The sequence below is a fragment of the Rhinatrema bivittatum genome, chromosome 3, assembly GCF_901001135.1.
Source record: "Rhinatrema bivittatum chromosome 3, aRhiBiv1.1, whole genome shotgun sequence".
NCBI lineage: Eukaryota > Metazoa > Chordata > Amphibia > Gymnophiona > Rhinatrematidae > Rhinatrema > Rhinatrema bivittatum.
This window is the reverse complement of record NC_042617.1, coordinates 245,435,831-245,449,574: the sequence shown is the minus strand read 5'-3', so window position 1 is coordinate 245,449,574 and position 13,744 is coordinate 245,435,831. Positions and strand designations below refer to the sequence as shown.

The 13,744-nt window shown below is 40.0% G+C and overlaps 1 protein-coding gene across 7 annotated transcripts in view; it reads right to left on the bottom strand.

The window, feature by feature from the left end:
• The window catches only part of ENPP3 (ectonucleotide pyrophosphatase/phosphodiesterase 3), a 329,854-nt gene that overhangs the window by 227,536 nt on the left and 88,574 nt on the right, over positions 1 to 13,744 (bottom strand). For all 7 annotated transcript variants that reach the window (XM_029594399.1, XM_029594400.1, XM_029594401.1 and 4 more), the window contains one exon: positions 5,299 to 5,395. In XM_029594399.1, coding sequence (XP_029450259.1) covers positions 5,299 to 5,371 — 73 coding nt within the window. In that variant the 5' untranslated portion in view covers positions 5,372 to 5,395. The remainder of the gene's footprint in view (positions 1 to 5,298; positions 5,396 to 13,744) is intronic.

Here is a 13,744-nt window from a genome sequence, read left to right as displayed (position 1 = left end):
CATAGTTAAGCTCTGGAATTCATTGCCAGAGTATTTGGTTACAGCAGTTAGTGTAACTGGGCTTAAAGAAAGTTTGGATAAGTTCCTAGAGGATAAATTCATAAACTGCTATGATGGTAATTAATAAGCAATAGTAGCTTGTGATCTATCTAATGTTTGGGTACTTGCCAGGTACTTGTGACTTGGATTGGCCACTGTTGGAAACAGGATACTGGGCTTGATGGACCCTTGGTCTGACCCAGTATGGCATATCTTAGGTTCTTATGTACTTTTCCAATACAATTGCACAAGTAAGATTTGGTAGTTTTTCCCAAGAGTTTGTCCTGTATTCTGGGGATGCATCAGTGGCCAACATAAGATGTGCCATGCTGGGTCATACCAAAGGTCCACAAAGCCCAGCATCCTGCCTCCAACCGTTACCAGTCTGGATCATTAGAAAGTACCCGGCAGATCCCAAAGAGTAGATCTAATATCTTGTTACTCTCAGGAATAAGCAGTGGCTTTCCCTGAGTCTACCTGGCTAATAATAGTTTAGGGATTTTTCCTCCAGGAACTTGCCCAAACCTCTTTTAAACCCTACTATGCTAGTCACCTTGATCACATCTTCTGGCAACAAATTCCATAACTTAATTGTGGTTTGAGTGAAAAAGAAATATTTTCTCCAGTTTGTTTTAAATCTACTGCCTGCTAATTTTATGGTGTGTCCCCTAGTCCTAGTACCATTTAAAAGGGTTCCCTATTTATCTAGTCCTCCCCATTCATGATTTTATAGACCTCTATCATATCCACTCTCAGTTGTGTCTTCTCTAAGTTGAAGAGCCCTAAATTGTATGGCCTTTCATCATAGGGAGCTGTTATATCCCCTTTATCATTTTGGTTGCTTGTCTCTGTAATTTTTCTAGCTCTGCTATATCTTTCTTGAGATGGGACGACCAATGGATCTAAATACAGGCATTGTGATATTCACAGTTTAATTCTCCATTCTATTCTGAATAGTTTCTAATAGGGGCGGTTCTATCATGAGGCAGGGTGAGGCGGTCGCTTCAGGGGGCAGAATTTTGAAGAGTCAAAAAGTGCCACTTCAATACACCTCTACCGCAGCCCCGCCTCACCCTTCCTCCAGAGTCAAACATCAGATCAGGCAGGGAAAAACCAAACCCCTGCCCGATCTGCTCAGTGGCAATACACGTCCCTAACCCCGGGCAGCAGGAGTCACGTTTATCCCAACGTCATCTCCTGCTGCCCAGGGTTAGGGACGTGTGTTGCCACTGAGCGGATGGGGCAGGGGTTTGGTTTGTCTGCTTTGTTTGGTGTTGAATTCTGTAAAGTTTCTAAGGTCCCGGTTACCCACAGTTTCACATCCTCCTGCCTGAATGATAAAAATTAGAAAGAGAAGAGAAATGGCATGTCTTTCAGACCGGGCTGGGTGGAAATGGGGCTGCTTTTGTTTGCCCTCTGAGTAAATGATCTCTGTCTGTTCCTCGTGGGGCTAGGGACAGCCACCTCTTACCCATCAGCCCCATTCAATACAGGACAAAAAAAATAGAGAGAGAGAAAAGCAACCACGAAATCAACCAACCTTTGAGCTTCAGTTCTAAATGTCTGAAGGGGGTGAGGATGCGAGCATTAAAACAAAGACGAGGAAATTCAAAGCCCGGCTGGTGCAGAAACACACTCTGCGCTTTCCAAACTCGTATCTTCCTTGCTCATGAATCGGAATCATGTCGTCTTAGACTCATCCATAGCTGTAAAGAAAATGCCTTGGGAAAATCTACCTGAGAACATAATCAAGTTCTTCTATCTGTCAGGAAGAGCAGATAGGGCAGGGGTTTACTTTTCAGACCTTTGGATCTGAGAAGAGCCTTTCAGGGTCGATAAAATATTGTCTGAGAACAACACAATGTCTTTAGAGCAGCCAGAATGTGCTTCCTGTGTTTGTAGAGATTGAAATTTGCACAGTATCTTTCTTTCTTTTTTTTGGGGGGGGGGGGGAGCTTTTCAATATAATTTGAATTATTTTTGTAAAAGTAGCACATTTTTTTAAAAGACCTGTTAAAAATGAACTATGGTGATCTCAGGCAAGAGCATGCTATTATTTATGCATTTATTTGCATTAATCTTATGTTCTTAATGTGCTAGTCTACTCCTGCTGCCCGGGGTTAGGGACATGTGTTACCACTGAGTGGATCGGGCAGGGGTTTGGTTTATCCCTGCCCGATCCACTCAGTGACAACACACATCTCTAGTGTGGATGCCAAAAACTGAGAACAAAAAAATAACAGGCCTCAAAACTGAGTGGTTAGAGCAGTGGGCTGCAAACAAGGGAAGCCAGGGTTCAAATCCTATTGCCATTCCTTGTGACCTTGAGCAAGTCACTTTACCCTCCATTGCCTTCCCCCTGCCTTGGCCCTCGGTGATTTCACCTTCACCAGACCATGGGGGGGGAGGGGGGCACCATTCCATCCTTTGCCTCAGGCAGCAGATCGCCTTGAGCTACCCCTGGTTCCTAACATTCCATTTGCTTTTTTGACCGCTGCCACACACTTAGCTGAGGATTTCAATGTATTGTCCACAATGATTCTGAGGTGCTTTTCCAGGATGGCGACTCCTCATATGGAACCCAGCATTATATACTGATAATTTGGATTATGTTTCCCTATGGGCATCACTTCACATTTTTCCACCTGAAATTTCACCTGCCTTGAAATGCCCAATCCCCTAGCCTAGCAAGTTCCTTCTGCAGTTTCCCAGTCTGTTTGTGTTTTTAACTACTTTTAGTATTTTTGTGTCATCTGCAAATCTGATCATTTCATTCGTTGCTTCCTTTTTACCTTACTGTGAACAAGTGCAGTTTGACTCATGAGGAGGAGAAAGAAGCATCCTATTTTACTGTTCTACTCCTGTTTCTGGTTGCCGCTGCAAAGATAAATGATTTCACTGACAACTCACTACAGCATGCCCAGTGAGTTGCCAGTATGTCATGGTCAAGTCTGGCAGGTGATGTGAGCTAAGTCAGCTGCCGAGATAATTCATCTACCTGGAGCTGAAGGAGACAATTTTTTAACCCTGCAGGGAGCTTGCTCTTTTAATGCGTAGCCATAGAACTGCAGGCTAATTTTTCAAAGGGAAAATCTGGTGGCTGGCTGAGACCGTGAATGCAAAGGTGCCCGTGGATTGTGCACCTGCTTGATGGCAGATGCAAAGTACATGTGGGGATTTCAGAATTAAATCCCTGTGCGTACTTACCTCACCCAACCCATTTTGCCATATTTAAAAATATGCATACCATGAAACAGCATGCATACATTTGGCTGCTGAGAGGAGGACAATTTGCAGCTTGGAAGATTTACCCAGATACCTGTTTAGTTAACTAGGAAAATTTCTACAAAAATTGCCCACAAACCGTGGAAGCTGCAATTTGCTATATTTGATACCCACACTGGATTGCTACCATAAGTCAAGCGAACGGAGTGCTTGATGTACCTAAAGATTTTATAAGCAAGCACACTGGAGCACCATGGCCCCATGGCTTATAACATTTCCCCAGTTTAATTTTTAAAAGCTTTTATTTGCGTAAAGCTGGGTTTTAATCAAGTAAATGCACTTTACTCGAGAAGTGGGCTTTTGAAAATTGCTGCAATATATGCCATTGAATTGTCCATAGGATTTAGTCACGTAAGTGCACTTTACTTGAGTAACTGGCTTTTGAAAATTGTTGCAATATAAGTTATATTTACGCACGTAACTCCTTCTGAAAATTCACCTGTAATATGGCAAGCAGTGATGCCATTGACAAGAATGGGCCCAGCAGAGAGGGGACAGTTTGAAGAGGACCATGAAGTGAAGGCTGTAGCTGAGAGTCAGCAATCATTTCCAGTTTGCTGGAGGAGAAGCACGTGATCATGGAAGAAGGAGACGCAAGGAGCCATGTCCCATTTTCAGTCTATTTGTCTAGAGAGGGCCTGTTTACATTTGGTGTTCAGTAAATAAGAAGTACTGGTAAATCATTTCCTGTGCTGCTGATAAACGAGAAAAGAACAGCCTCAAAAAAAGTGAAAACTACCTGCAAGAGTATTATGGGATTGTTGTTGTGATAAGGAAAAATGGTAATTCATTTACTTTGTCTGAAAAACAAGCAGATTTTTTCTTTTTTCTTTATTTCTTTATTAAATTTATACAGTCACATTGGACTTTCTAATAGTGATTTTGATTTGGACTAGCAATAATAGGGGTCGATGCAATATGGTGCGCTGAGCAAATGCATGTGAATGAAGCTATTAGGCAAAAAGAAAAATGTGCGTCTCGGACGCACATTTAACTGTCATCTATTAACACCTGCCAGGAGCAGGCGTTAATAGATGTGCACATTGAAAAAAGAAGAAAAAAAAAAGAAATAAAAGAAAAAAAAAATTTGACAGTCGGACCCATCACAAAAACCGACACCAAGTTTAACCACGTCTGTTTTTGTTACCGGCGGACAGCCAAGAAAACAGATGCCGACAAACCCGGCGTTGGTTTTCGTGACTAGGTCGCTGAAAACCAATGCCGATAAACCCGGATTTGGTTTTTGTGACCGCTAAAACCAATGCCGAGTTTATCGGCGTCGGTTTTCCTTCTGAAAACATTGACAGATCACATTCATGCAACCCCTTGACTGCAGAGCGAAAAATGAAGCTGTTTCACCCTTACCTTCCATCTCAATTTCAGTTTAACTTGGACAGTCTTTTCTACAACAAATCGGAGTGTGTTTGCTAGGAAAGTTACAGAGAAAAGCTCCAGGATCCTCAGATTGCAAGTGTAGAATCCAAATGGTTTTCGTGACTGCTGTACGCCAGTCACGAAAACTGATGCCGATAAACCCGGCGTCGGTTTTCATGATTGTCGTACGGCAGTAAGGGAAACCGACGCCAATAAACTCGGCATTGGTTTTTAGCAACTAAAACCAATGGCTTTCATCACAGGTCCCTAACACATGGACGCCAACATTTTTTTTGTTTTCTCTGTTGTATAAACCATGTACATTAGCAGCATCCTGTTGTGGAGAGATTAGCACACTGCTCCTTTCACATCTGCATATCATGCTGCTGTACAGCTGTTCCCTAGTTACCTCCACAGCGGAAGTATTTATTTCCAGTTTGCTCAGGAGGAACTACAAGTGCCACTTCAGCAGTGCTTCTGGCATGGGTGGACGCCAGGAATGAATCCTCCTGCTTCAGAATAAAGATGCTCAGCATGGGCTGATGGACCATTCCAGATTAAATGGAGATTAAGGCAAAAACATTAAAAAAAAAAAAGTACCTAGAGCTGGTGCTTCACGAAGTTCTCCCGGGTTCTGTCTGAGCCCTAATCCAAGGCCAAGTCCAAGTGACATCACCACCAGGCACACCGCAAGAACCTGCCACAAAATGGAGAAGGCACAGCATTGTTATGCATACCCAGTAACAGATCAATGGGCAGTCAGGTTCTTTTAAGAATCTTCGGATTAGTTCCAAAATTTAAATAAATTAAAATAGGGAGAGATTTGGATCAAAGTATACAGTAATCTATCCTCATGTTCATCACGAGGGTTTGGTGTTGTGTTCCACTGAGAAAAGAATTTAATTTTCAAACCATCCAATGAATTGAAAAGTCTGCAGGTACTTTATACCCATGGATCTTGTACCTAATTATCAAACACAAAATATATTTTTCCTTTGAAATTGACATGGGTACCTGCTTTTTGGATTGTTAAAACCTCTGTGGAAAATGATGCATGTGGATTTGAACATAACATCTATATGTATTATTTTCCAATCCCACCCAAACATGCCCAGGAAGCCTTCCCTCAATCCAGTCAATAGAATGAATGCTATGGAGCCCTCCAAGAATATATTTAGCCAAATTGAGAGAGGGTAGTTTTCAGAAAGCCAATCTTATCTGGGGAAAATCACTATTTTAACAAAGTCTATGTCATTTCGAATGAAAGTGCATTCTTATTAGTTGGATTACTAGGTCAGAGGCTCCCAACCCCAGGCTTCAGGACACCCCTAGCCAGTCAGGTTTTCAAGATGTCCACAATGAATAGGGATGACGCACATTTGTATGCACTGCCTCCATTGTATGCATATCTATCTCATATTTATTCATTGTAGATGTCCTGATAACCCAACCAGCTGGGTGTGCTCCAAGGCCTGGGTTGAGAACCACTGCATTAGATGGCCATTGGGTAAAAAGGGCACTATAGAAGGACAAAGCCATAGCAGAAAAACTAAATTTTTTTTTTGCTCTGATATTTACTAAAGGGGATATTGAGGAGATACTCACACTTTAAATGTTTTTTTTTATGGTAATGATTCAAAGGAACTGAAGCAAGTCACTTGTGAAAATGGAAGATGTAATAGAGCAAATTGACAAACTAAAGAATAACAAATCACCAGGGCCTGATAGTATTCACCCCAGAGTTCTGAAATAATTCAAATATGAAATTGCAGACCTGTTAGTCGCAATCTATTACCTAGAGGAAGGCAACTCTGGACCTTGAGTTCCATAAACAGGATATCCACCGTGAATATGCATGAGATATTTCCAGAGACATATAAAAGGATTTTATTTTATTTGTTTATATTTTGAAATGGTAATCTTTTAAATTTTTATTTTTATTTGTATAATTTACTGATATAAGGATATGAATACTTAAAGTTTTAGTGTATTAGTTTATTGTGTTTTTATTATATAAGATTGTATTTTAAGTAAGATGTTTGGCACATAATGCATTTATATTTCTTTTATACTGTTTCATATTTTGTGCCTCCTGTGAACCGATGTGAAGGAAATGCTCTAAATGACGGTATAGAAAAATCACCAAATAAATAAATAAATAAATAAATAAATGCAATGGAGAAAATGCATGCAAATATATCTCATGCATATTCATTGTGGATATTCTGAAAACTAGACCTGATTCTGCCACTTAAGGTCCAGAGTTGCCTACCCCTGCTGTAACCTATCAATGATAGCCACAGTACCTGAAGACTGAAGAGTCCAATGTAACACCATTTCTTTAAAAATGATTCAGGGGTGATCAGGAAAACAGTGAGCCTAATGTCAGTTCTAAGCAAAATAGTAGAAGCTATTAGTTAAAAACAAACTTACTCGCCATATGGATAGACCTGGTTTGATAAGGATATAGCAAAGGGAAACCTTGCTTTACCAATCTACTAGATTATTTTGAAGTTGTTAACAAACATATGGATGAGGGTAAGTCAGCTGATAAAGTACACCTGGAATTTCAGAGGGTATTTGATTAAATCCCTCATGAGAGACTTCTTAGGAAAAGGTCATGGGATCGGAAGCAGTGTCCTATTGTGGATTGGTAACTGGTTAAATGTCAGGAAACAGAGCAGGACTAAATGGTCAGTTTTCCCAATAAAGAAAGGTCCCAGGGATCTATACTGGAACCTGTAATGTTTAACACATTTATAAATGATCTGGAAAAGAGAATAATGAGTGAGGTGATCAAATTTGCATATCTCACAAAATTATTCAAAGTTGTTAATGCATGAGCGAATTGTGAAGAACTACAGAAGGATGATGCATGACTGGGGGACTGGGCATCTAAATGGCAAATGAAATTTAAAATGGATAAGTGCAAAGCACTGCACATAGGAAAAAATAATCCAAATTATAGGTATATAATACTGGGTTCTATATTAGGAGTAACCACCCAGTAAAATCTTGGAGTCATGTAGACAATACACTCCCTCACATGTGCTCTCTCTTTCTCTCTCTCTCTCTCACATACACACACACATACACACTCCCTCTTTCTCCCTCACACACATTTCCTCTCTCCTTCACACACACATATATGCTCACACACACTACCTCTCTCTCCCTTACAGACATACACACACACACACACATTCACAGACTCATTCGCTCTCTCATACAAATGCAGGCTTTTACACGCATACATGCAAGCTCACTCTCTCTCTTTCTCATACACACAAAGGATCTCCATCGCTTACACAAGCAGGCTCTTTCTCATATATGTACACAGACTCTCACATACACACACACACACACACACACACACACATATATATGCAAGCTCTCTCTCTCTCATATATACAAATGCAGGCTTTCACACAAACATGCAAGCCTCGTTCTCTCTCATACACATAATGCAGGCGCTCTCTCTCTCTCATATCAGTAGAAAATCCAGAACTGATTTTTGGGTGGGCTCAAGGTTAACATGAGTGGCAGTAGGCATACATGTCTGAACCCTACTAGTTGTACTATTATCGTTAAATTATCCCTTAAGGGTAGATTTTCAAAGCTCTACGCGTGTAAATCCTGGCCTTTATGGGCGTGGCTGGGCCACGCGCACGCCGGGTGAATTTTCGAAGAGCCTGGCCATGCGTGTAAAGGCTGGTACGCTCACAAGTGCCAAGCTTCCAGGAAGGGGGGGCCGGGGGCATGTTCTGGGTGGGGGGGGCGGGCTGGGACAGCGCCATTGATGGCTATCCTGAAGACTCGTGCGCCGGCCAGCTGCCTGCGCACACAACTTACTTCAGCTCGGGAGCTGAAGTAAGTTGTCAAACAAAGGAAAAAAAAAAAAGAAAAGAGATAGGGGATGGGGAAGAGAGGAGAAGAGGGAGGGAATTTAGGTAGAGGGTAGGGAAGTTCCCTCCCAGTCCTCTCCTTAACTGGAAGGGAACTGGGGAAGGCCGGAATGTGTCGCTGCGCGGAAATTGCATAAGTCTCCCCCCCCTTGCGCGTGCTGCCTGCACATACTCACGCGGTTTCTAAAATCTGACACAAATGTGCACACGGCACATGGATTTTCTAACATGAATGCGCCGGTTCGCACATGTTAGAAAATTGGCGCGCACATTAGAAAATTTACCCCTTAGAGCGCACCTGCAATGGATTTCTAAGTAGGTCTGCAACAGGCTAACAGCCATTATGCATCTTGCGTGAAACTTTAAAATATTTCAACTCACTTATTTCAACCATTTACCAACATTAAAAATTCCTTTTTAATGTGTGTTATTTTATTTTATATTTATTGCAGTTTATAAATACACAAGTAGAATATAATGTAAAAAGCAAACAAAGAACATATTTCAGAAACATCAGAGCCAATCACGTAATAAAACAAATATCCATGTATTCTTTCATAAATCCTCTCTCCAGAAAGGCAGAGATTATCATAACTACAATAAAATAGCAATAATTTTATATGTTTTATGTTTTATATTATATATACGTTTATATGTTTGAATTAATGACCTGTCCTTTCTCTTCTTCCTCTGCCAAGTTCTAATCACCCTGTTATATGTAACTGCCTTTTTCTGCACCATTGTTTTAGTTTATGTTTACGATACACCCTTGTTTTATGTGAACCAACATGATGGGACTGCGTTCTCGAATGCCGGTATATAAAAACCCGAAATAAATAAATAAATAAATAAATAAAATAATCATAAGAATAGGTGCAAGCAGAATCAGGACAGTTCACATTACAACCGAACTTACAAACCTAAAACAAAAAAAATTATATATATATATATATATTATATATTATATATATATATATATATTATATATATATTATAATATATATATATATATAAATATATTCAAATTCTGGTGTTACCTCAACAAAAGAAACTCCCTCCACTGCCAAACATTTTGTGAAATAACACAAACCCCTGTAAAAAACAAAACAAAAAAAAAAACATCTGGAACCTTGTTCTACCATACAATCACAGCAATAACTCTCAGGACTCATAACAGCACCCGTATCTATGAAAAGGCTATTATACAAAGCCCTGGAACACTAATATACCACCTATCGACCAAACAGAACAATCTGGACTGCTACAAATATCTACAGAGAAACTGCACCTTATCTAATACAGAAATAAGGAATTACAAATTAGACCCAGAAACATGTAGGCAAAACCAAAATTGAAGCCTAAGAAACCAGACTCTGAACAGTGAAACTTTAAAGAAAGTGCAAAATAAAACAAATATTATATAAGAAATTCATATCATAATAACTAAAAACTCATTTTATTTTTGCTAATTAGTTGGTTCCGTTCTTTTTTCCACTTTCCCCTTGTTGATTTTTTCCTAATTCCTTTATCAGAGTCTGTTTTCTCTTTCAATTTTTTCTCTCTCCTCCCATCTTCTTCCTTATCTCCTTTCCCCCCTGTCACATGGTGAATGTCCGCTGCTGAGGAGTCTGGGAAAACAGCTGGATTCTAACAAACCACCAATGGTTCCCTTATTTAATGACTCTTCTCCTTCTACACTTGATGCCTGCCTTATGCTTATGCATCTATGTCCATACCTGTCTGTGCAAAGAATGAAAACGAAGAAACTGAGTGTCATGTGTTAACTTTAGGTGTTACATTTCTATATGGAGGTAACCTGCACAGAGCGACAGTTACTACTCTAACTAAAAGGCGTGTTGGTAATCTGCATGGAGCAGCAGTTAATATCCTCCTAATCAACTTGCTAGGTAGACTGGAAACACCATTTGAGTCTTATCATAGTACTATGTTCCTATGTTACACTTACCTAATATATTAAGTAGACCTGTGATTTAGCACATATTCTGCAACATCCCAAATAACCATGTCAATCTGCCTCATGTTTCTACTCATATCTAGTAATATATGACCCCTTCATCAGGGTCAATATTCCTGTGATGAATGTAATTTGTGATGCAACGCTAGTTGTAATTTTGATTATAATCCACCTTAAGACTATCTTGGGAAAAGGCATAATATCAAGATGCCAGAGCCATTTGTCTGGCTAAGTTTGGACTTACCAATGAAAATCAAGCCACTTACACAGTGTCTATAATATACACTATATCAAAAATAGAACCAACAGGTTCATTCACTGTGAAAATCTATCTTTCTATTGTGTTCGGTATTATTATGCTCTCCTTTTTTCCATGTTACTTACACTAATTTTGATAACGTACACGTCAAGTGGGATTCAATTATCTCAGCACTCAGAGGAGAAAACTTTTTTTAGGGTGGTAGGTTGGACTTAGCCAGACTGTAAGGGAGATACCAGATGTTCTACAACTGTCTGCAACAAAATATGAATACTACCTTCTATGAATACTGACCTTAGAGGGACACAGACTTTAAAAGATGGATGCTGACATATATGTTCCAGCAAAGAAACACTGTCTCAGCAGAGAGAAACAAGATAAGAACTTTGAATAGCATAACAATGATACTCAACTTATCAGACTGGCTTGTCGACTATAAGTTCCTTTCTAAATAAAAGGTAAGTGGCCCTAGGACATCCATGGCAGAAACTCAAAACCAACTTAATCCTCCAGAGTAGGAAACACAGCCTGTCCAAGGACACTGCATTGGACAGGAGAAGTGAACCCCCATCAAAGAGGGGGAAAAATATGAAAGGAGGAAAATTGCTGACGTGGCATGGCAGCGCTGGCCTAAGTTGTGTCCAGAGTCTCCATGAGTCAGGAGCAGTGACTCCCCCCTCCCCACCCCCCATGAAAAAGGAGGAGGCAAGCGATCCGAAATGCAGAGATGACACCATCTGCCCGCTGCTTGGCTATGCAAGAACTTTTTTCATAATCATCAACTGACTGTTATAAGAAAGAGAAAACAAGGAAAAAGGGAACACCTAATGACGCGGAGGCATCAACCCTGCCTTTCCCTGCATTGAGGAGGTAGAGCACCGGGAGTGTCCAGGAGACTGGCAAGAGGAAAGCCTTGCCTGATATTTGGCCACTGGCCACAAAGCCAGGGATGGCCCCAGAGCTGAGAGATGCCTCCTCAGCCCAGTCAGTACCAGGAACAAGGAAGCAAGCCTTTTCCTCAAAATGGTCCCCAAGATCTCCAGCCAGAGACTGCTCTAGAGGTAAACAGAAGAGAATCTCCCAAAGTTGGGTGGGGCTAGCTAGCTAGTTACCTTTATTAATACTCTATGCAGGCTAAGGTTTATAGCACATTTTAATCCACTTAAAATGCAGACCTTTATTTAGTTATAAACCGATGCTAAGTAGCAAGGACTTTAGAGCATGTACTGTTTATTTTCTTCTAAATGCTAATCCTGCAAAGTCTGACAAATAAAAGTCTAATTCTATGGATAAACACCTGGTCATTTCTGAACTATTGAGATTGTGTAGGCATAAGAGGTAGTAGAGAGAATTGTCTGTAGATTGGCCACCCTCGATAGGTGTAGGGGAGGGGAAAACGAGATGCACAGTAGCAACACGTTCCCAAACCCCTAATATTGTGTACAGGACAAATGGGATTTGAAAATCCCAGCTGGTTGACTGCCTCCGAGTTATCCAGCTCAATAGTTAGCTGGATAAGACGAAGCTAGATAACTTGGAGTATTCTGGGGGTGTTTCAGGGTGAAGTTACATTAGCCAGATAAGTTATGCAGCTTTCTTCAATATTCAGAGTTAGAGGATAACATATCTAACTCTGGTTGTGTCGTAAAGCAATCCTAATGTTATTATTATATCATGCAAGTCCAAAGAATCTTATGTTATCAAGGGCTTGAAAAATTATCCTAAAAATTGTTCTTTTTTCCATGATATTATAAATAAACAATTTAAAAACAATGCACTCATAAATAGGCCAACACCTATGATGATTTAAGGTTTTGGGCTACAGTGCACTGAAAAAAGGACTTGATATATTCCTAAAAGTGTTATTAATTACTAAAATGTATCACCACATACTGTGACCAAAGCAATTATTGAACAGTTATGAAAAACAAAATTATCAAAGTGAAACAAAGTGTAGCACCTTCTAAATATACTATAATAAACAAGACAAACGTCAGACTTACGTTTCAACTGTAGGCGGTTCATTAAACATTGTTGTCCTATGGTGAACTATCCCAAACCAACAGTATTTGTATCCACCATCATCCTGCAATCCATAGCAGCAAATTATTCTAATAATTATAGTTTTTTCCACCTCCTAAAGTTATCCAGATCAAGTTATCTGGTTATCTTTAAGATAGTTGGGTATATTCAGTAACAATCACATATGGCTGAATATCCCAACAAAGTTAGCCGGATAATTTTATTGGACTAACTTTGCTGATTGGACAGCGGTTGAAAATAGAACCCCAAATGTTTATAAATAAATAAACTCCATGTTAAAGCAGACTAATACACGCATGCATTAAGGGCAACGCAGGGTTAATGTGCGTCACCTCATTACCATTCGTCCTTCGGTTTGTAGGATCCGCATACACTTCATAGAGACAGTCTGAGCCAAACCTGGTTTTACCCCTAGTGAATGCAATAGTGGTAAATATCAGGACTGGTTCAACCTTTCCAGTATGACCTGAACTCTTTTGATAACCCTATCCTAGAGTACCCTTAGAAGTCAGTTTGTATAGCCTGTCTTCAGCTTAGCAACAAAGCTAAAGGAAGAATGGATGGTGTTTCCCATGGGTTCCTAGGAAAGAGTCATAACTAACTTCTAAATCAGTATTTATAAGATAATATCTCCTATGTATTCGTATTGTCAAATGTATAAATTAATTTTATTTCATACCATGGCATAATTATTTTTCTGAAACGAAGATGATTTATTTAACATGCAAGCAAAAATGTGAATTTGTTCACATAAATCACTCTGAATTGGGGTAAATAACCTCCAAACATAGATGACAGACTGCAAATGGGAAACTGGAAAAAGGAAAGCCCATGCAAGCTGCTTGGAGGTGCCCTTGCCTCTAA